General features: G+C 47.1%; 1 protein-coding gene across 1 annotated transcript; it reads right to left on the bottom strand.

Annotated features, from left to right (window-relative positions):
- Nucleotides 1-2404: 2404 nt before the first annotated feature.
- Nucleotides 2405-14596, bottom strand: SDR9C7 (short chain dehydrogenase/reductase family 9C member 7). The gene is made up of 4 exons (XM_010377761.2): nucleotides 14155-14596; nucleotides 10065-10323; nucleotides 9227-9390; nucleotides 2405-3875 (listed from the first exon to the last, which is right to left on the bottom strand). Exons 1-4 carry the CDS (start codon nucleotides 14453-14455, stop codon nucleotides 3658-3660), a joined length of 942 nt encoding a protein of 313 aa, XP_010376063.1. The 5' UTR covers nucleotides 14456-14596; the 3' UTR covers nucleotides 2405-3657.
- Nucleotides 14597-19975: the final 5379 nt, after the last annotated feature.

Genomic DNA, 19975 nt, shown 5'->3' with positions numbered 1-19975 from the left:
TTATTTTTATTTCTAATACTTTATTGTCACATTTCTCTTATCAGGTCTAGACTTGCACCTCTTCAATCCAGTTCATTCCAATTCATTCCTCAATGGCAGCAAAAGTGGTCTTTTTGAAAAGTAAGCAGCCTCAAAATGAATCTATAGTGACAGAAACACATCAGTGGTTGTCTGGAGCCAGGGTGGAGAGGAGGGATTATTAACTGCAAACAGGTACAAGGGAACTTTCTAGGATGAGAAAAACATTTTATATTTTGACTGATGGTGGTTGTACAGGTGTATTCATATGACAAGACTCATCAGACTGTATACTTAGTTGGATGTATTTCTTTTTATGCAAACTTTACCTCAATAATGTTGATTAGAAAAAATGGTAAGCAGCCTCCCTGATCATCTATTACATTATTATATTTTCTGTTCTCCACAACATTTATCAGTATATAAAATTATTTCATTCACTTTTTATATGTCTATTGGCCAATCCCTCCCTCCATTAGAATATAAACTCTTTGAGGGCAAGGACTCTGTCTTATACCCCACTATAACTCTAGAATCTGGAACCACGTTTAGCACTTAGTAGGAGCCTGATAAACTCTTCTTGACAGACTGACTAATTACTAAAGTCCATTAATGGTTCTACCTCCAAATTATATATTGATTTCATCTATTATCATCATTCCTGCTAACACCATTTCAGCTTAGGGCACTATCATCTCTTGCCTGGATTATGCAATGGTCTTCTTGCTTCCACCATTGCTCTTTCATTTCAGTCTCCACAGAGCCCCCCAGTGATCTTTTAAAATTATAAATCAGATCACATTACTCCCCTACTTTAAAAATGGAGATAAAAATGATTAAGAAGCTGAATAAATGAACAAGAAAAGGCAATTCAAAACTCCAGGAAAATACAAAAGTTATGTAAGAAAGGTCGTGGTCCTAACATGAAATCAACCAAAATGTAACTGTGGAGCATATATGAATCTCAGCTCATAAGTTCAAAAAATACCTCAACTACTAATGATGAGGTGGAGAGATGGCCCTCAGACCAAAAAATTAAGACTTTTGTCTTCTAAAGGTTGCCACTTTAGTGTCTGCTGTTCTAGTCTACATGCCCTTCATATCTAGCAAATTTCTACTACCTTCCTGCCATGGTGGGACACATGAGTCTCCTGTGAGGTCATCCGGAGCCTCAGCTGCCTAAACATACAATGTAGCTGTAACTCTTGAGTCTTGTCACCTCCCCATGGTGTGCCCCCACGGTGCTTCCAGAAAGTGAGCCCTGGTCCCTCTTTTTCTGGGAACCCCAAACATCACCTTCTTCTCTAATCAGAGTGAATCTCTTTTTGTCATAGGGGAAAGTCTCTGTTTCTCTGAGTCATTTGGTACACCCATAAGTCACATTCTGTTTTACTTCTTTCCCCAAACTCTATAATTTTTCTAAATATGTTAGGGTTGGGGGAGACTACAGCTGGAGAAAGTGCAGGAAATTTATGTGTTTTATCTCATCAAACATCTCACCCTAGGTAAAGAAGTACCAAATTGGCTATCCATTTGAATGGAAGAAGGGGACATAAAAAAACAGGGAGGAATGAAAAAGTGTAAATTATCATCTCAAAATATTACCTAGCCAGTTTCCCCTTAGTAAATTTTTGTGTCTTCATAAAATTTATTTTTGACCTTTGTTCAACCCTCTCAAGAGCACAATGTCTGAGTTTTGCATTTTCCAAGGTAGTAGGCATTGTGACTGATTTCCCAACATCCCATCTGTCCCGTGATTAATCTAAGCAATTCATGGCAATTTACCTCTTTGTCAGGGGTGGACAAGCTTAAACCAATTTGGGCCAATGAGATTCAAGGAGACGCGTGATGAGGGCTCTAGGAAAGAAACTTCTTCAATCTTGAATGCTGTGGAAAGGCAGGGTTTTCCTTATTCTATAAGTTGTGAATGAGGAAATGTAGAGTTCCCTTTGCCTGGCAGTCACACCACAATAACAAAGGGTAAAGCTAAAACTGTGGGCAGCAGAGCAAAGAAGTAGAAAATGCCTACAGCCTCAATGCCATCATTCAGCCACTGGGCCCTGCCCTCACTCTTCATTGTTTAAGCCAGTTGGTTTTTCTGTGACTTGTGAGTTGGCTTTTCTGTTACCTGTTGTTGAGTGCATTCTATCTGATTTAGAATTTGGTGCCAGGAATAGAAGTGCTAAAACTATAGTGAGTTGCATGGTAGCTCCCCAAAGATATATCTATAAGCTAACCCCTGGAGCCTGTGAGTCTTACCTTATTTGGAAAGAGTCTTTGCAGATATACCTGGATTATATTTTATTATTTTCAGATGTTGAAGAGACCCAAATTAAAGATATTTTAGTTAAAAAAATAACATTTGACCTTTATTACATGACCATTTATCAAGATCAAAAAAAGTCTTTTCAACAGAACTCCCTATGACCCAGGAGTTTAAGTCTTTTTTAAAAAAATTAGTTCAATGACTTATTTGACAGTGTTACTAACTTCAGAAATGGATTTTCCTATAACTGAAAAAGAATCCTGGTCTGGGAGTCTGAACGCCTCATTTCTATCCTTGTCTTAGTTACTAAGCTGGGGGCTTAAGTAGGTCACTTCCCCCTCTGAGTGTTAAGTTACTTAGTCTATGGAATAAGTGGCTCCCAATTGCTCAGGTGCATCAGAATCTTCTAGGTCCTTGTTACAAACACATACTTCTGGGCCTTGTCTCAGTCCTACTGAATCAGATTTTTTAATATTGGTGCAGGAGTCTGTATTTTTTAATTAACTGGGTGATTACAAGGTACAGTCAAGTTTTTGAAGTATTGGATGAACACCTCCAGGGTCCTTCATAGCTCTAAAAATTTGTATTCTGATTTCTATTCCTTCTATCATCATTTGTCCTAACTAAGCTACTAGATATTGTGCTAAAACAAAGTAAAGCAAAACACAAAATAAACAATAAATAACCAAGACCATGGTTTAATCATCTTTATATTCCCCCAGCACCTGCAAAGTGCCTGGTAGGTAGTAGGTGCTCAATAAATATTTGAAAAATTACTCAATGGTGATTAAATAAATGAATGTTATTTCATGTGGATCCCAATCACCTATAGATAGAAGAATCTAAAAAGAGAAAATATTTTAAACTTTTGTCTGATGTAATCTTGCACTCCCTATCTGCCCTACTACGTACTTCAGTGATGGGTTATGTGAATGAAGTCATGCATATTGAGGCACCCAGTAGGAAGGTGGTTAGATTCTCCTGGAGGCAAGATTATCCCACAGTATTTCTCAGTGGCAGTGATAACTGAAAGGGGCTCATGATTCCTCAGGAGCTGGTTTTCTTCTCCATGACTTTTCCAGGACCAGAAAAAGCCATATCCTGACTGGGTGCCAGATGTCCTTGGAGCCATTGCTGCATATCGCTGAACTTGCAAATACCACCTCAGGTTTCTGTGTGGTCCCAGAGGGTGGGAAGAGGCATTCATCTTCTGTTAGAAGTTACTGGTAAATTCGACAGCAGTGGGTGTCAGCTGAGCCAAGCGTCCTTTGCGGCCAGTGCCCCCAGGATATCTGATACCACCTTTTGTGACCCCACAGTCCTTCCTTCCACCCCCACTTCTAGGCTCCACTGACCCATTGAGCCTCCCCAGTTTAGACACTGTCCGCTGGCCTTGGAAGGTACCGGCTCAGGATGAAATCTGTCACAGGAGTGGGCAACTTAGCCAGGGGGATGTAGAGGAGTTTGGCATCCAGGCCAGGGTTGTAGCGGATGCGAGGGCTCCGGGAAACAATAGCATGCTCCATGCTGTTGATGACATCTCTGACTCTGGGCTCTGCCACCTGCATTATGTTTTTTAACTTGTCAGTATCTGTTTGAGGGCAGAGAGGGGAAAAAGGCTCTGTTATTCTTCATAAAAGATGATTTCTTCTGAATTCTGTCCAACTACCTTTTCCACGAGATCCCTGATCTAACATTTCAGGCAGGTCTGCCACACCCTCCAGGTGGTCCCTTATACAAACACACATTTATAAGACTATTGTAAATAATCTTAGCCTGGCCAACATGGTGAAACCCCATCTCTACTAAAAATATGAAAATTAGCCGGGCATGGTGGCACATGCCTGTAATCCCAGCTACTCAGGAGGCTGAGATACGGAATCACTTGAACCCAGGAGGCGGAGGTTTTAGTGAGCCGAGATCGCACCATTGCACTCAAGCCTGGGCAACAGAATGATACGCTGTCTCAAAATAAATAAATAAATAAATAAATAAATAATCAATCTTATTTATCTTCCTGAATTCAACAATTGTGCATTGAATTCCTACTATTGCATTAGACTGGTGATGAGAAGAACTGTGAGCATTCTTAAAACTGTGCCACTTATTAGTTATATTACCTTGAGCTTAAACTTTTATTATCTGTAAAATGGAGATAATACTATCTTTCCTGAAGGTTGGGCATAGTGGCTCGGGCCTGTAACCTCAGTACTTTGGGAGACCGAGCCAGGTCGATCACCTGAGGTCAGGAGTTTGAGACCAACCTGGCCAATGTGGTGACATCTCCTCTCTACTAAAAATACAAAAATTAGCCAGGCATGGTGGCGCATGCCTGTAACCGCAGCTACTAGGGAGGCTGAGGCATGAGAATCACTTGAACTCGGGAGGAGGAGGTTGCAGTGACCCAAGATCGCACCACTGCATTCCAGCCTGGGCAAGAGTGAGACTCCGTCTCAAAAAAAAAAAAAAAAGAAAAAAGTCTCTCCTGGAGAATAACAAAGATGATTAATAGCAGGGTAGACACTGGGGGAGTACAGAATAGCAAACATGATGGGAAGACAGCCTTTTTTTTTTTTTTTCTTCTATGTACTTCCTAGAGTTCCCACATTTAAACAAAAACATACAGGAGAAAATATTATTTAAAAATAGTAATACTGCCCCTACCTTGGTCGTAAGGCCATTGGCCATTGTGGACTCAAATAATTTAAGGAATAGACAAGCACCTCGTGGGGCCCTCACAAATGTGAGGGGCTGTTCTATTTGCATTGGCACACAGGAGTGGAGATGGGGACAGAGCCCCCAGGTGGTACAAGTCTGCCAAAGCTCATGACATAAATAAGAGAAAGGCCACACCACACACCCACCAGGCCCTCATGTGCATCCTCACCCCAGGACAGAGGGATTCATGCTTCACTGAGAGCCCTGAGGACTCCAGAGAAAATGGTGCTTTAAAGTCAGACTGCCCTGATGAGGGATGAAAACTTGAAAATGGAGAGGAAGCCAAAGCTGCCCTGACTTTGAGAATGGTCCAGGCAGGCAAGGAATTCACCCGCTCGGGGCCAGTATCCTTCTGGGTGGTTGGTGAGAATGGGGCAGTGTCACTTCAGTCCCCTTCACCCCAGACTCCCAGAAACTCCATTTTCTGTTTCCTGGAAAGAAAACTGATGCAGGGAAAAAGCCAAACTACATTTTGGGATCTCAACAAGAGCCACAATAACTTAAAGCCAGACTGTCCATAAGGCAGTAATGTCTTGGGAAACCACACCCTGACCTCTGACCATAGAGCTGGCACAGAGGCCACCAGCAGCAGGGCTGAGGGCCAAAGGAATCGTTCAGGATGCCCAAGGGGCTGTCTCTGCCCCCTCAGAGCCAGGGAAACCTTTGTGGGCTGAGGAGGTGGAGCAAGCTGACATGGTGAGATGGGCTGGGGACTGGGTTCTGAGAAGTGGGGAGGGCTTACACAGGCAGTGGGGTGGAAGAAGGTACCCCACACATGGGAAAGGGTATAAGGCACCTGCTTTCATTGTTTTCTCAAATAGATATTAGCTGCCATTCAGTGCTGGGCACCCTGCTAGGCATGGAGTGGGAAGGGAGACTGAAGGACCCATCCAGCCTTGTCACTCTCCTTCACAGTGAGGAATGACATAGGCTTTGGAGTTGGGCACCTGGGAAAACGTTTTTGTTATTGGGAGAATTAAGCAAGATAAAGTCTATAAAGTATCAGGCCTGCTCCTAGGGGTTACAAGCCAGGGGCCTGTTTGGTCAGCCACAGCAACTTGCTGAGTTTGTACCCAGTGATGCTCTAGGACTACTCCTAAATCTCTCTTCTGTCTCTCACACAGCCACCCCCCACCACCAGAACCACCATGACTTAGAACTTCATGTCTTTATCACTCCTTCGCTGGGTTTCTACAGTAGTCTCCCAGGTGGCCTGTTTGTCCTTCCCACAGTGACACAAATCTGATCCGCCATTTCAGAGCCATTTACAAGGCTCTCTAATGCCTTTAGGATAAGAGCCATGCTCCTTAGTATAGCAATCAAAGCATTTTATGATCTGACTCCTAATCTCTCCCCTTCTCAATCACCACCCACAGCACTTCTGCCAGACTATAATGGCAATGGCAAAGGTTTGTTCAGCTCTTACTGTGGCAGAGCTGAGTATTTTGCATTTCTGTTTAAATCTCCTAACAATCCATGAGAGAGGAATTGTACTTTATAAATGGATAAACAAGTTTGGAGAGCTGTACAACATGATTAGGGGGACTGCTGGAATACAAGCCTGAATCTGCACTGCCTCCAAAAGCATACAATGCTACGTCAGGTCACCAAAATGTTGCTCACACCTTTCCTCTTGTGTAAAACATCCACCATCTCTTTCCCTGTTGGTATACTCCTATTCACCCTTCAAAACTCACTAAGGCATTAACTGTCACCTCTGTAAGGCTTCTGTGACAGCAGAATGAAGTCTGCACTGCTGCTTTGTTTTGTACACATGTCCATTATTGCAAGATTCTTCATGTGGTGGTGTATTTACTTTCACATCTTCCCTGCTAGTTTCCCGGAGACTGTCTCGTCTCTGTATCCCAATAAACACTGGGCAACTGAAGCGAAAATTCTAGTATAACCACTTGGGAAAATGTTTATCTAAATGTAGCTGACCACTGCCTGAAAATTTTCCTCTGAAATTATGGTGTGGACTACAGGTGAATTGGCCTAACATATTTAATAGGCCCAATCCTTACTATTCTTTAACAATACCAGTTTTTGGACAAGGTTTTCAGAGGAGTTTGCCTTTATACATATTCTTCCATGGACCACACTAAAGACGCTACAAGCACTCTTCACCCTGAGTGCTTACTTAGAAAACGACTTTGTGAGGTCTCCAGACACGCTGAATCCACTTTGCCCCAGCTTCAGAGCAGCTCCACAAATAATTTGAACTACTCTTTGCTAAGAATGATCACACAGAGGATAAATATATTTCCCCCCACACACTAACATCTACTCTCCTTGCTCCCAACGGCAGCACATTTCCCTCTGGGGACCTGTGCCTCCCCAACACCGTGTCCATTGGTCTGGGCAGAGCACACGGCCCAGCCTGAGCCAATCACACCTTCACATTCCCCTGGGCACAGTGACTGGTTTAGGGTTGGGTGCATCTTGTGGTCCCCTATGATGTGGCCACCATAGGTCCTCCAAGTCAGAGTGTACATTAGGACTTTTGGGAGAGGTACTGGAAAGAACTCTCCTATTTTCCCAGCAGACCTCACCCTAGGTGGAGGTGAAGAGATGCTGCAGTTATGCGGCTCCCACAGGGGAGACAGCTTAGAGATTGGAGTCAACGCAAAAGAAGCAGAGCCAAGAAATGGGTGAAACCAGGTCCTAGCAACATCATTTGCAGTCTGGGTCAGGTTGTACCTGAAGTTTATCTTGCTCAACTTTTTAGTCAGGTGAGGCAAGAAATTCCTTTTCTGCTTAAATAATTAGCACTGGATCTGCTGTCACTGATTAAGTCCCAACTAATGTAAATCCTTAGACATTTTCTTCTCACAGAATCCTAACATGTCTAGCACTAAAAGATGAATTTATCTAAGGGGTACCCCAAACATTTTTCCCTGAGGCTTCCCTAAATCAAAGAATGAATGACACCTCCATCCACCAAATTCTTCAAGCTGTAAAGCTAGCACTCACCCTTGATGGCTTCCTGTCCCTCACCCCTTAATCCTCAGTGTGCTTTGATGCTCTAACTTATTCTGTATACTCCAGCTACCTCCCATTGCTTCCCACCTGCTGGTTTCTTTAAAGTTCCTCAAATGGAGTTTTCTGCCTCAGAGCCTTCCTGCAGAAAAAAAGTCCTTTCTTTCCCCTTCCCAGCAACACCTAACTCTTATTCCTCCTCAAAGTCAACTCAGAGAAGCTCTCCCCTTCACCATAACCTGAATTGGGACCCCAACTTCCCGCTCCATTCTTCTTTCACAACCCTGTTTCTCCTCTGTTGCACTTATCCACATCTGTCATAAACACATGTGTTTTTATTAATGTTTGTCTCCCCTACTGGGCCATAAGCTACAGGCAGTGAGGGGCAGGCACACCGCTATGTCTGCTCCAGCTCTCCAGCCCCACACATGCTTGGGACATGGCAGCCTTGCATGTTTTGTATTACTGATTCAAAACAAAAATAAAAAACAAAAATGCAATAAAGTGTGTATGCATTAAGTGAAAAAAATGGCTGTCTTGGCTTTGTGCTCTGTTGACGTATGATGTCCAGCAGACAACTTTTGCAGCACAAAGTTTTGGGGCAGCAGGGTAAACAGCTGCCATGTCCCACCTTTACCCTCCAAAAACACCAATGATTCACAGGAGACCCTCAGCTCAGGGAGAGAAAGAGAGGTGCCTAGAGATCATCTCTTTTAAATCCCCATGTGCTCATTTTCTTCTTTATTAACAAGCACTCGGAATGTGCAAAACACTTCACACATACTAACCCTCATAGCAACCCCATGAAGGAGGCACTATCTTTAGCTCCATTTTGTAAATGAGAAAACTCAGGCATGGGAAAACTAGGTAATAGGCCCAAAGTCTCCTAGCTGGTAAGTAGTAGAGCCAGGATTTGAACCCAGGCAGTCTGGCTCCAGCAGCCATGCTCTTGATCTCTTCGCTGTATTTATCTCAGTACATTTTCACCTGATTCCCCTGCATCATGATGCTGTGGGGGCAGGTGCCAGGAGTGGGCCGAATTGCCCTTAACTCCCTGCACTGCTCCAGCAGTGATGATTCTGCCACTTGCTCTCTATTCTCAAACCCCAGCTCTGCCACTGTGTGACCTTGGGTCCTGAACTCCTCTGCATTTTGTCTCACCATCTGTAAACGGAAAGCCAGCTAATGATCCCAAGACCCACTCGCCCCCCCCTTAGTGACCCCTCTCCTGCCCCAGGAACTTACAGTTACGGAAATACTCCTCTCCATAGCTGTCCCGGGTCTCCTGAGGCAGCCTCTCCCAAAGCTTTCGCATGCGTGACTCCAGGTTCTCTTTGCCCAGAATGGCTGTCCGGTAGTTCCCTGGCTCAATGATGCAGACCTTTACCCCAAAGTAGTGGAGCTCACGCCTGGGAAAGAAGAGTTGCATTCAGTCTGGGTCTCAAGATGACAATCATCAGGGAGAGTCACCTCTGGATGGGCTTGTCTTTCAGGAAACTAGAAATGCCTCCCCCACCCCCTGTACATGGCCCTGGCATTGCCTTTGTGCAAATAAGCCCTTTCTTAGGTACTCAGCCTTTTCCCAGACTGGCCCAGCAGTCTCTGGGCAATTTGCATTAGGCATAACTGGCGGGAAGAAGTCAACAGAGAATCCAGGCCAAGCCTTGCCTCCCACCAGGTCCCTCCCATTAGCAACTCCTCACTCAACACCCACGTGGTGAAGGGTGTGGGTCTACACAAGACCTGCATGCTCCTCTAAGGACCTCCAGAGAGGACCTCTGCCTCCAGGCCTGTCTGTCTGTTTGGGGGACTCTCCCTCCTCCTCTCACAGGCCCAAACAGGGTTTCACTCACCCTGGTGCTGCTCAAGGGAAGGCCCACCCGATGCCTTGTATTTCCACCCTACCTCTTCTCCTCATACCTTCTCTTGGTCCTTGGAGAAAGCACCTTGAGGTCTAACCTTCCTTATGCTATTGTGTTAGCTTCCTGTCTGCAGAATTCCCCTGCCCACAAGCTGTCACACCCAACCCTCTCTAACCCCAGGGATTTCCACCTGGAGTGGTTTAGTACCAGGGCCCAGTTACCTGATGCTGTCAGAGAAGGCCTCAACGCCAAACTTGGAGACACAGTAGCCACCGCCAATGACGGCCACAAGACCACCACAGCTGGACATGTTGATAACCCTGCCCCGGGCTCTCTTGACCATGGGCAGCATGTGAAGGGTCACTTCGATCAGTCCCACCAGGTTCACATTAATCACCTTCACAAAATCCTCCTTGGTCAGCCATTCATTGGGACCACTGGGCAGGCCCACACCAGCATTGTTCACCAGGGCCCAGAGGCCTGGGGGCGAGATGGAGAACCACATAGAAATCATCAGTGGGCCTGGGAAAGAACCAAGGTTTGCTCCCCACTGGCTCAGTGCCTTCAAGGATGGTTGAGCAGGTGCACAAGACACAACCCGGTCAGGCTATAACATAAAAGGAAGGTGTATCTTTTACTAATTCATTTTCCCTGAAGGGACACTTTTTCCCAATTCAAGTGAAGTCTGCCGACTAGCTGGCACTCTGTGCCAGCTACAATCAAGGTGTTAGCTAACAGCATTTCAGCTATAAGCGTTGGGATAAGAGTTTCATTTTCATACCAATGAATTAGTGTTTAGATCCCTTCCCCATCATGCTTCTCCCTCTCTATTCACTTAAGTATAACCAACTGCATTTCACATACTACCAAAATCAATCCATTTATTCATTCATCCATCTTCACACATTTATTCATGCATGTGTCTAGTCTGTGACAATTGTAGGGTGAAGGAGGCCAGGTGCAGTGATCCACACCTGTAATCACAACCCTTTGGGAGGCTGAGGTGGGAGGATCACTTGAGGCCAGGAGTTTGAGACCAGCCTGAGCAACAGAGTGAGACTCCCGTCTCTACAAAAAAGAAAAAAATTAGTCAGGCGTGGTGGTATGCACCTGTAGTTCTAGCTACCGGGAGGCTGAGGTGGGAGAATCACTTGAGCCCAGGTTACAGGTTACCTTGTTCAAGGTTACAGTGAGCTATAATAGCGCCATTACACTCCAGCCTGGGTGACAGAGTGAGACCCTGTCTCTAAAAATAAAATGAAATAAAATAAGATAAAGTAAAATACGGGGCAAAGGAGACATAAAATGAACAACACAGCATCCTATCCCTCCAGGAACTCACAAGCCTGGAAGGAAACAATAATATTTATAAATAAATATATAAATGATTTAAATAAAATAATTATGGAAAATGTGATGAGGACTGTCTTTGAGATATTTCAATTAGTTTGGTACAAATGGAAAGAAATAATGCTAAGTGTGGTCATTCAACTCTGCAGGGGCCCAGGGTTGAAGAACGTCAGGTCCAGTCCTGGTTTTACCTCCAGCCTTGAACAAGTCACTTCCCTCTCTGGGCCTCAGACACTTCATCAGATCAGACTAAAACAGTTGCTTCCAGACTGTATTTTGCAAGCCTTCTAGTGGGAGGAAAATGCAGGAGAAGCTCTCCTTTCATTTGTTTTACATATTGGAGTTCAAAGAAAATTCCACCAGAGGGAGGGTGATGCTAAAGACACACTGGAAACCCCTCTAAGCACTGCTCAAGGACCCCTTCCAGCTCCTTCATGCAAGGATTCCCCAAGCCCTACTGCCCTGGTGATTCCCCTGACGGCCCCAGCCTCAGCAGCCCCAAGATACTCTGCAGGCGCATCCCACTGTCTCCTGAGGGCAGGTCTCAACACAAACATAAATCCTAGTCCACCCCTCCCTCTAGGGCCGGGGTCCCCACCGAAGCCATGCCCCTACCCAATCTCCCTGCCTTTCTGCATTCAGGAGCAATGAGAAAGCACACAAGAACTTCCTCTCCCACCCCCCTACCCACCCCAGTTCCCAGTGCTTCTTAGACAAGGATATTGCCCAGTGGCTTAGGCAAAATAATGGTCCCCCAAAGATGTCCCCAGCCTCATTATCTCTGGAACCTGTGAATCTGCTGGATTACATGGGAAAGGGGAATTAAGGTTGCAGGTGGAATGGAGGTTACTAATCAATTGTCCTTAAAGTTACGGAGGAAGTTAACACAGGGAAATTATCCTGGATTAAACTGGTGAGCCCAATATAATCATGAGTCCTTCTAAGAGGAAGGAGGCAGAAACCGGAGAATCAGAGAGATTGAGAAAAGTGTGAAAAAGACTGGGCTCAACCTTGCAGGCCTTGAAGATGGAGGTAGCAGGCCAGGAGCCAGGGGATGTCAGCTGCCTCTGGAAGCTGGAAAAGGCAGAGACGGATTCTCCTCTACAGCCTTCAGAAGGAACACAGTTCTGCTGACTTTGATTTTAGATCAGTGAGGCCCATTTTGGACATCACTCCTCCGGAACTACAAGATAATGTGTTTGGGCCGGGCGCGGTGGCTCAAGCCTGTAATCCCAGCACTTTGGGAGGCCGAGACGGGCGGATCACGAGGTCAGGAGATCGAGACCATCCTGGCTAACACGGTGAAACCCCGTCTCTACTAAAAATACAAAAACTAGCCGGGCGAAGTGGCGGGCGCCTGTAGTCCCAGCTACTCGGGAGGCTGAGGCAGGAGAATGGTGTAAACTCGGGAGGTGGAGCTTGCAGTGAGCTGAGATCTGGCCACTGCACTCCAGTCCGGGCGACAGAGCGAGACTCCGCCTCAAAAAAAAAAAAAAAAAAAAAAAAAAAAAGATAATGTGTTTGTATTGTCTTCAGACCGTACAGTTGTGTTGTTACAACAGCAACAGGAAACTAACATGCTAAGTGAGGTATTAAGGCAAGTGGCTCAAGGCTGAATGTAGGGAACTGGCTGAGACAGCCTGCTGAAGACAGAGGCTCACTCTTGCTGAATTACTAATTAATTAGCTCACTCAAAAACTATTTATTGAGTACCTTACTGGGTGCCAGACATCATTGTAGGTACTAAGGATGCACAGTAAATAAAAGGAACAAAAATCTTTGTCCCCAGGAAGCTTTATTCTAGCAGAGGAAACAGACAATAAATAAGTAAAATCTATTGTACATTGACTAGTGATAAGTGCTAAGGAGAGGAATCAAGCAGGGAGTTACTGTCTGGATCCCCCTGGCTCCAGGGCTTTGTTGCCCTGACCTGTGCATGGGCTCCAGACTAGTTCCTTTAGGAGGGAGGACTTCCTTTAGTCTGCTGCTTCTGCAACCCAGCCATCCTGTTCCTCCTGTTCCTAGGCCCACACCCTGTGTGCTGGAAGTGCATGAGGCAGGTCCCCACGCAGTCTTGGGCCAGCCCCAGTCCACAGCTTCCTTTCCCAATAGGAACAGCCACTCTGACGTACATACTTGCCCTGAAGTCAAACCAACACCCACCATGATGTCAAGAAGAGACCAGATCTCTTTCTCCCCTGCCTGACATAGTCAAGGAGAGAAACTGCACCCCCCATGGGATCCAACCTCCTGTCTCATTCCCCCTTCCCCTTATCCTGATCCCAATGAGAAATGTGCTTGTATTTCCCCAGGAGCTGATGGTTAGGACTGCTGAAACCTCAGAGAGGCACATCCTATTTTTTTTTTTTTTTTTTTTTTTTTGAGATGGAGTCTCGTTGTCACCAGGCTGGAGTGCAGTGGCACAATCTTGGCTTACTGCAACCTCCGCCTCCAGGGTTCAAGTGACGCTCCTGCCTCGGCCTCCCGAGTAGCTGGGACCACAAGCACATGCCACCACACCCAGGTAATTTTTGTATTTTTTAGCAGAAATGGGTTTCACTGTGTTGGCCGGGATGGTCTCCATCTCTTGACCTCACGATCTTCCCGCCTCGGCCTTCCAAAGTGCTGGATTTATAGGCATGAGCCACCATGCCCGGCCAGGCATGTCCATTTTTAGAGATTTGGACACACAGAACACATCTTCCCCCCTCACTTCCTATTGAGACCTCTTTCCTGTCTCTCTGAGTTTCCAGGACAGAAAACTTCCTTGGGAAATTACCCCTTCATGTGAACAGGCCAAACCATGCAGTGGCTTCCAACCAGATTGAGGCAGGAGCCTTTCCTATGTCACCCCTCCCCCCCCATCTGGACATCAGGGTCTCTGATACTGTCAGATGCTTCGGGAGAGAGGAAGAGGAAGAAGGAGAAACCAAGAAAGTCAAAGAATGTAATTCGCCCCACCTTGCTCGCCCACTTGGTCCCTCAACCACTGGGCCGCCGTCTTGATGCTTTCACTCTTGGTGACATCCAGTAGGGTGGTCTGCAGCCGATAGGAGGTATCCTGCTGAAGTTTCTGGGCTCCCTCCTCAGTGAAGCAAGCAGCCAGCACCCGCATGCCCCGATCAACTAGCTGTTTGGCCAGCAGGTTCCCGAAGCCGGAGTCACAGCCTGTGATAAAGACGTACTTCTCCGAGAGGTTGCCAACCAGATTGCAGTTCTTGAACCAGCGGTACATAAATGAGAGGTCTGTGAGGGCCGCCATAGGGCAGGGGGAATGTGATGGCCAAGAGGGAGTGGGCTCAGGAGACAGCAGGGAAGAAGCTGGTCCTCTGAGCCCTAGCAGGCAGTCTGTAGGAAACCACCTGGAAGAAGAACTCTCCTCCCTCCCACAGCTTGCAACAAATCTAGGTCCCTGAGTGAGCCACACTGTAATTTTTATAGGTGGATGCATCACCACAGCAATTAGCTGAGATGCAAGAAATTCAAGTCCAACCTGAAGTCTTGTCACCTCTGACAGCCTGGTGGCTGCCTCCTTCTCTCCCCCTGCCCTGATGGGTAAAGCTGCCAAGAATGGGAAAGAATCCACTGGCAATGTTGGTGATGAGTGGTGGCTCACCCAGGTGGTGTAAGGGAGGCAAATGAAAAAGGAGGACTCACCCCAGACAGCTCCCCTAGAAATCCTGTCGCCACTCTACCCCCAACCCAGCCTGGGGATTTTGGTCTCCAGAGATCAAAATCTTTTGTAATGAGTGCAGGTATGTAAATAAGTTTAAGTTTTATTTTCAGGGAAAATACTCAAGACAAATTTATTAATGTAAAACAAACAACATTAGTTCTGTACCTTCCAAACCCAAGAGAAACAAGTTGCAGGTCATCAGCTCTCTGAAATTCTTAGGTAAGTCTCCATCAGGAGAGAGGATGAAAAGCAATGGATTTCTCCTAAGGTGGATGTACCTCCATTGTCCTGAGGCTAGAGGCAGCAGGGCCCTCCTATAGGGGAGGCTGGTGATGTGAAACTTAGCCACCAGAAAGCAGAAAGACCTGGGGGACTCAGGCCTGACACCCCATGGGGATGATACTCAGGTCAACAGTGACTGGCCCTGGGCAAGATGATGAGGTGGGATCATGAGTTCACTGGGCAGCTGAGGGAATTGTCTGGGCAGAGGCCTTGACTGTAAGAGAGGATGAGATATAGGAGGAGCAGAGAACTGGGGCCAGAGACATAGAAAATTCTCAGGGTCGGGACTTGGAGGAGAAGAAGAGATTCTAGGCAATTTAGCAAATAATTTACAGAAAGCTAAGAGGGAAGGTGGTAAAAGAAAGGAAATAAGGAAACCAGAGGTGTGAGTAGTGAGGGGCCACACCCAGAATTTCGTAAGATACAGGGGAATGATGCTGGAGCCTCCTGTGATTCTTTGGATCAACATCTAGGGTCACCATCCCTTGGGATGAGCCTGGTCCCAGCTCACACCTTCATGACTTAGAGAGTCTGATACAGAAATGGGACCACAAAGTTCTCTAGTGTGAAGGAACAAAGGATGTATCTCTGTGATCCACCATTTGCCAAGTCTGACGAGCGTAGAATCACATAAAGCGGGTGTCACCTTGGGAAAGCCTTGGAGGGTTTGTCCATTCCTTAGCAAAGTAGTGGGAGGGCAGATTATGAAGCCACCCTTGAAGAGCAGACCCAAAACTTATAGGGGATGGAAGTGGAAAATGGTAGAAAGCAAACCGCACCTACTTCATAACCACCCCGAGGCAGAGCACCTCCTATGTGGGATCTGGGAACCATCTCCCAGTGTCTGCCTGCCTCCTGGGTGAATGAACAGAGAAGTCTTGGCTGGGAGAGGTCGGACCATGTCACTCAAGAACTGAGCAGACCTGGGGCAGTGGGTATCCCAGTTCTTGAGGACACAAGTGAGGTCCAGGAGTTGGTTCTGAACCTAGAATAAGGATAACTCAGAACTGCTCCAGCGCAGGCCTGGGCCTGACTCAGCACCTCCTGGGCCTCTGTGCTGGCAGTGTTCCCCTGGTCTCAAACTAAACACACAGTCCATGAGGGTGTGGGGTGTGAGGGCTGTAGGACCATATAGAAGGCTCTTCCTCCCAGAGCTAGAAATGCCTCCCTCTCTCAGATGACAGGACTCCTTGCTGAGCTGGCCCTAAGGTCTGGTAGGTCTGGCCCTAAGGTCAGGTTGGTAGCTGCACTCCCCATCCCCACCCCATGCACAGAGGTATCTCAGAGGAGAGGAACTGTCTCCTCTGTCAGGCCATTTCCCTCCAGTGGGAGAGCATAGACTGCTGAGGGCCAAGACACACCCTGATGAGGTAGACAGGAGGAAGAGCAGGTGTGGGCTCACCTACCCCCAGTTGCTCAAGACCTTCCACAAATGTGGATTCTTCAGGGTGACAGGTGGACCATGAGGCTCAGGGCCCAAGGAAGTGGGATGCCATTATGCATCCCATGCCAAGATGCAAGAAATCTTGGAGAGTTGGGAAGGGCAGCAGATAGCAGATGAAAGTTATGATGGTGGCCTTGTCTCTCTCTGGGGTTTCCACATTTTACATACCAAAGCTTACTAGCCCTAAGTCCTACCAATTCAAGAGCAAGGCAGCACCTCAGTGCTATCAGTTCCTATGCCCCTCACATCCAATGGATCACCAGAATTCCCATATTCTACCTCCTCTGCAGTCCTCAGTCCCCTCCCTTCTCCTGCCCCGGGAATCTCCCTGGCGTCTGAGCTGGGCGATGGCAGCTGTCCTCTACGGAGCATCCCTCTGCCTTCAGTCTGACTCCCACACTCACAGCCACTGGGCTCTCTGCAGTCAGTGGGTGTCTAGAAGCCTATTAGAACAAGGAGTTTTCCTGTGCAAATCCCTTTTTTTGGGGGGGTTCCACTAACAACAGCATAAGGCACAGCTCCTGCCCAGGGCCTCCATGAGCCCACATGCACCCACCTGCCCAACCTCCCCCAAGGCCTGGCCCTGTGCTTCACCCTATAAGGCCACCACAGCACAGGCAGATGGTTGAGGCTCGCCCTGGGCCTGGGCTGAAGACAAAAGTCATTTCCCCATTTCTGTTCAAGGCTGCCAGGTGGGGATCCTCAATCTTCAGCTCAGACCCCACTGCCAGGACCCTCCCCAGCGTAGGAGGCTGCCATAATCAGCAGGACTGACTGGGTCACAACCCCTATAAGAACTGGCAACAATGATTCTGGCTCTCTTGCCCCTCTCTCAGGTGTCAGAGCTTTTAGGTCAGAGCTAAAACCTTGTTGTTGTCCTAAGATGAGTTTATTGGGTACTCATCCAAGGGCCCAAACAATATGTTGCATGGACTCAGATGCTTTCCCCATGCCTCCAGGGCCCAACAAATATCTCCCCAGGGGAGAGAGACAGAGACAGGAAAACAGGAAGACAGGAATGGGGTAAGAGAGAGAAACCAAGGGGAAAGGACAGAAGAGAAAGGAAAATGGAAGGAAAGAATAAGAAAAACACATGAGTAATTACTTTCTGCATCCTGGTTAGGAGAGATATGCCTAAATCCTAAGACTGGGGAAAGTTAGAGAATAGGCCTGCACTGGGCATCAGGGGACAAGCTATGCTACAACCTGCATCAATGCCAAGGCAATATCTGTCCTGGAAGAAAAGGTCACCCTGTGTACCTGAGAATCCCAAAGCTCACTGTGGACTGAATGACCAGAGCACACAGGGGAGGAGGGAAGGAGGTCTTATGCCACACAGGTGTCCAGACTACTCTCTGCCCCAGGAAGTACCACTCTTTCCTCCCACCATCTCATAAGGCCACCTCTGCCCTATCCCCATAGTGCCCAGCCCATTTAGCTTTGGGGAAGACTCTACAGAAGACACAGGGGAGCAAACTAATAGCATGAAAGATCTGGAGTAGTCGGAGCTACAGAGCTACGGATTCCAGGCCAGCAGGGGCAGGGGTGTGAGTGGATGGCGGCTGGGGGGTACGGGAGACAGAGCTTGACCCTAGGAATATTGGAAAAACGATAAGGCCTGCAATGGTAGCCCTTCCCCCACTCAGAAACCTTTCCTGGACTTGAAGGAATGAGGATTCTTTGATTCAATAGTTTTACTTTACTTGAATAGCACTGCTAAGCCTGTCAACAAACCTTGGTAGAGAATCATTACTGAGATGTTACTTATGCCAGGAAAAGTAGGTAACAAACTTCAGCATTCAACGACATAGAATCCCTTTAATAAATTATGGTCTCTCCACATGCTGGAATATGGAGACCTTGATTGTTATGTTGTGGAAGAAATTTGATGATGAAAATGCTGACCCCAGAATGCGTAAAGTAGAGGGAGATTAACCCTGGAGGCTGGGATTATGGTGAATGTTGTTTCACTCCCATCCTCTTCTATCATTTCTCCAATGAGAAATCCTCTCTTATCGTCCTATCTATCCAGTCTTATCCTCTTCTATAATTTCTCCATGTTTTCCATTTACAATCAGAACAAAGCAATCAATGATCTCCCTTTCCCCAAAAGGAACAGGATTCATCACTCGGTGTTTGATGTGAAGTCCCTTCAGCTCTCCAAGCCCCAGTGTCCTGGTGAGCCAAGTGGGGATCATCTTAAAGCCCTCAACAGGGACAACTGTGAAGGAACCAGTAAGAGAATGCTGAGATCAGAAGCCTGGATCCTGCCCGGCCCCATCCCCGATGGTCTCATGCCAACTGTCAGGACCCCACATTCTCCAGAGACTGGGCTCTAACCACAGGCTGGACTCCTCTAACCCTGGGCCCAGCCACAACCACTCTAGGACTTCTGCTCTGGAAAATGGAAAGCTCAAGCCCCTGAAAATAAAAGTCTTGGGAATGTTCCCAGTTAGCAGATACTAGGTCTCCCCTAGTGACACACAGAGAGAAGAAACAAACAGGCATGAGGAGGGATTTTGGTGGTACCTCTATCCCCCACACGCTCCTTCGCCCACTGGGCAGCTGCAGCAATGCTCTCTGTCTTGGTGATGTCTATGGTCACCATCTCCAGCCTGTCTGAAGTCTGGCCTCTCAGCTGCTTGGCCCCCTTCTCTGTCCTACACGCAGCTCCTGCAAGCCTCGTACATCCAGCTGTCTGGCCGGCAGGTTCCTGAAGCGTGAGTCACAGCTCATGATGAACACGTACTTGTCTCTCAGCTAGCTCACCACCTGTCTCTCCTGGTACGAGCACAGAAGGTAGTACAGGCCCAGGAGGGCCGCCAGGTAGAGCCACATGGCTTTGCAGAGGACAGGTAGGCTGGGGTGAAATAAGAGTCTGGCCTCTGTTGAGACAGGAGGATTTAAGAACAGAGGGCTGTGGTAGGCAGGGAAGCCCTCAGGCATTTTGGCAGAAAGTCCTCACTTTCCTCCCTTATAACTGTCTTTCTGCAACATTTTTTTAAAACCTGGTTTCATCTCTCTACTATTTGAACTGCCTTTGCAAGTAGTCACGCCTGCAATTGCAAACACCAAGTTCTGCCCAGTAGGAAACTATTATGACTCAGCAATGCTTCCCTAGTCTGCAAATTTCTCTCTGTGACCACACAGATGTTTATGTGGGTGCAAACATGTGTATTCACATAGGCTCACACACAGCTGCCCGCACACCCTCTCCATGGCAAACATACCCCTCTGCTCTAAGTACAAGGGTCTGAACTGTCCCTACAAAGCTGCTATACTGACACTCCTGGTCCATGGTCTTCTGAACACAGAAACACTTTATTGGGAAGCTACACATGCTTTCCAGGCACGTTAGGTGGAAATCCCTCTTTGAGCCT

This window comes from Rhinopithecus roxellana, chromosome 10 (genome assembly GCF_007565055.1).
Source record: "Rhinopithecus roxellana isolate Shanxi Qingling chromosome 10, ASM756505v1, whole genome shotgun sequence".
NCBI lineage: Eukaryota > Metazoa > Chordata > Mammalia > Primates > Cercopithecidae > Rhinopithecus > Rhinopithecus roxellana.
This window is presented reverse-complemented; position numbering and strand designations above follow the sequence as displayed.